At 39.1% G+C, this 3,441-nt stretch overlaps 1 protein-coding gene across 3 annotated transcripts in view; it reads right to left on the bottom strand.

Annotated features, from left to right (window-relative positions):
• LOC107747581 (sodium bicarbonate transporter-like protein 11) overlaps positions 1-3,441 on the bottom strand; it is an 88,673-nt gene that overhangs the window by 36,752 nt on the left and 48,480 nt on the right. For 2 of the 3 annotated variants that reach the window (XM_016562178.1, XM_016562176.1), the window contains exon 6: positions 906-938. The exons of the other annotated variant lie outside the window; for it this stretch is intronic. In XM_016562178.1, coding sequence (XP_016417664.1) covers positions 906-938 — 33 coding nt within the window. The remainder of the gene's footprint in view (positions 1-905; positions 939-3,441) is intronic. 3 annotated transcript variants of the gene reach the window in all.

Below are 3,441 nucleotides of genomic sequence, written 5' to 3'. Positions count from 1 at the left end.
TAGGTCAGATTGAGTTAGACCTATCGGACTGCGCCATCTAGAGTTTCATTCCAGAACTCTGTATGTATATATATATATATATATATATATATATATATATCATAGTTTCAAAAATTATGTATATATTGTTATATTTTATTATTGTTATACATATAAATAAGAATGATTAAATATCATTATGTTTGGATGATTTAGTTAGTAATATATGGAATCTATGTCTTGGTTATTTTCAAATAGTTTTTAGCTGAAAATACCCAGATATAATGTTTTCAGCCATATCGTCCAGCCGTAAAATACACGCATTAACATTCAGGCAATCAGCTAGGCCAACCCCACCTCACCCCTTTTGATAACTGCCAGAGGCCTGGACATCAGGATGGAATGGGATGCTTTTATTCACACACACTAAAGACTTTTCCTCAAGATATTAAAAAGTCTGTTCGCTCCTTGTGTGTGTGTGTGTGTGTGTGTGCTGCATAAATATTAAGCAGAAAAAAGACATCAGAATGACAGTGGACTTTTTCAATCACAACAGCGGAATCCATGCACAGCCAATCAGCCGAACGGCAATGAGGCAGGAATGAGAGAGAGAAAGGCAATGATACAGCCCAATCTAAAGCACCACCACGGGGAAGGGAATCACTCAGCATTCACCACCGACTCTTTTAAAACAACACCGAATCTTGTCATTTCAAATGTGTGGATACTGATTTCAAATTGGATTGTGTCACTGCATCAACTGGAAAATGCAGCAAATTGATGGATCTGAATAAGAAAACAGAGACTTGCATATCTGTCAGACTAATGGTACGTGTCAATCACATCCACTGGAAACATCAGCACTCAAGAGAGAAAACACACATGAATTGTGGGTAATATCCCACGTCTGATCATATCGTTCTTACCGTTGTCATAGAAAATGAAATTCGCCGACCTGTCTGTGCGAGAGAATTGGAGACACGCAGACGCACACACACAGGCACACACAAACACACACACACACACACACACTGAGTTCAGCTTGGAGAGGAAAGAGTTAAAGTTAGGTTGAGCACAGAAACGCATGTTGTGAACCCTAAAAGCAAGCAAAAAGAGTGAAACATCTCTCAGACACAAATTCAGATAACCCACCACCCACACAGACACACCGACCGAACCACCCTCTCTCACTAATTGGGGCTGGGTTGTCAGGCAGATGCTCAGGTCTCTTTACTGAGATGAAATATGATTTTTCTCCATCTTTCATTGTGCTTGCATCTTAGCTGAATGAGATCTTTATTCCCATTTCATTCTAATTTGATCTTCAGACTGATAGACTTTGGGTTGCGTGTCTGTGTGTTAAAGACCTGCCACATGCACATACAATCAATGCGCTCACAAATAGATCCCATTCATGGATGAACCAAATGATCATACATTATTATATTCATGACATTCACATTTCATAATCCAATCACACATCAGTTAATTTGCATGTTCCCAGGCTCATATCATTAATATGATTCTCGCTCACATGTGAGCTATGTATCTTAGCAACAGAGACAAGAGGGAATGTATCATCCCTAGACTTGAAAAAAAAAATAAAAAAATCAACTAACGATAATTCACATCTCACCATTCACGCGATCCGACAGAGTCTGGGCACAGATTAGGTGCCGTGTTAAAACGGACTGGAGTGATGGCACAGTAAAGTCCAGGACTGGGCTTAATTGGTGCCCAATGATATTCTGTGTGTGTTCAGTGTGAATTTGGCAACGATGATAAGAACACAGAGATTACTGGTGAGCCGGAAACGATCAATACAATCCAGAAAAAGTGTGCTGCCAGCTTGGAAAAATCTCAGAAGGAAATGACACATTCATGCAGCCTGATAGTGTGATTATATATGTTGTGTTGTCATGAATATTTCATTTATTGTAGTGAATTTTGATTCAAGAAATCATTCGGAAAGACTCTGAATGAATCTGTGAGCAACAAGTACAAATTGAATCATCAAGATAGAAAATATCGGAGCGTTGAGTGGTGTATTACAACATATAATATGCCAACCTGTGTCTCTCATTGAAAGAGTAAGTGTTTCTGGCAGGAAGTCCTAATTAGGTGCTTAATTTCAATGCTAGGGGTTTCAAATGTATAAATCAGGATATGAGGCATTCAGTTTGCCAAAAACACTCTCACTATATAGTCACCTTAATCATTTAAAAAAGCAGCATGAACTGAAAAATCTGTTTCTAATCTGAATCTCTGGTGGTGCAGCATCACCTCTAGCTGAGAGTATGCCAGAGGTTTCTTGTGTTTGGAAGAATCTGTCCGTCTTCCTGAGAGAGAAAGAGTTAGTGATACAGAGACCAGCTGAGCTCATAAAGCAGGGATACTTGAACTACGTAGCTTGGGGACCATTTTTAGAAAATGCTGGGTGTCCAGGGGGCAGTGAATAAAATGACCCCGGTAGAGTAGATCTAATGATAGCTGCAGTAATGTGCAGTAACCAACAGCAAGCACTACCAGCCTCACATTTGAACATGCTGGTCAGTCTTTAAAAGATGTTTTCTTGCTTCATAACAATAATGCAACGCAATAAAATTAAATAGCATTTTATTAAATCAAAATAAATGAATTAAATAAAAAAATACATGTGTAAGCACAAATTCTACACACACAAAAAAACAATGATAAAATTAATAAATTATTGTGTAAAGGCTGGAATACACTACACGAGTTTAGAAATCTGAAACGATTTGAAAAAACTAGGCATCATACACTTGCCAACTTTGTAAATGGCTGCAGAGAAAAACTGGGCATCATACACTAAATGACTGAAGACCACACAATATTAGACTTTTCAAGTTGTTCCAAACACAACAAATTCATGCAAACACATGCACTTCCTTGCTAGAATCGACTCAAAATATCATATTTGACATTTTGGATGGACTCTTACTGTGTGTGCACACCAAAAGCGAAGCGAATGTTCACATTGCGTTATCGCTAGAGATGCACCGATCGATCGGCCAGGGATCGGAATCGGACGATTTCCCTCATGATCGGCCGATCCGTTTTGTTACCATGCACAGGCAATAACGTCAGCCGCGCATTCTCGCTCTCTTCTCTTCGACGACCCCTTCTCTCTCACACACACGTCTCATTCGCTCCGGTTAAATAGTGCTTGTATTGCGCATTATTTTAGTTATTCCCGCAGGTTTCGCACTTACACCAAATAGCTTGTGAGCCACAAATACCAATATGAGTGGCTAACTGCGCTAAAACGGTCAAATACATACAAAATTATGTCAAAATGCCCATAGAGTATCCAGTAAAACACAGTCAGTTTTGGAACATTAAATAGTTGAGAAAGAGAACGCATGTTGTGTAACAGTATATTGGGTCCCTGGATAAACTCTTAAAGGGACCGCAGTCCAATATTCCTGCTGCTGTCTGTCA

This window comes from Sinocyclocheilus rhinocerous, unplaced genomic scaffold (genome assembly GCF_001515625.1).
Source record: "Sinocyclocheilus rhinocerous isolate Xijiao unplaced genomic scaffold, SAMN03320098_v1.1 scaffold469, whole genome shotgun sequence".
In the NCBI taxonomy this organism is placed as follows: Eukaryota; Metazoa; Chordata; class Actinopteri; order Cypriniformes; family Cyprinidae; genus Sinocyclocheilus; species Sinocyclocheilus rhinocerous.
The sequence above is the reverse complement of the archived record's forward strand: the minus strand, read 5'-3'. Positions and strand labels throughout refer to the sequence as shown.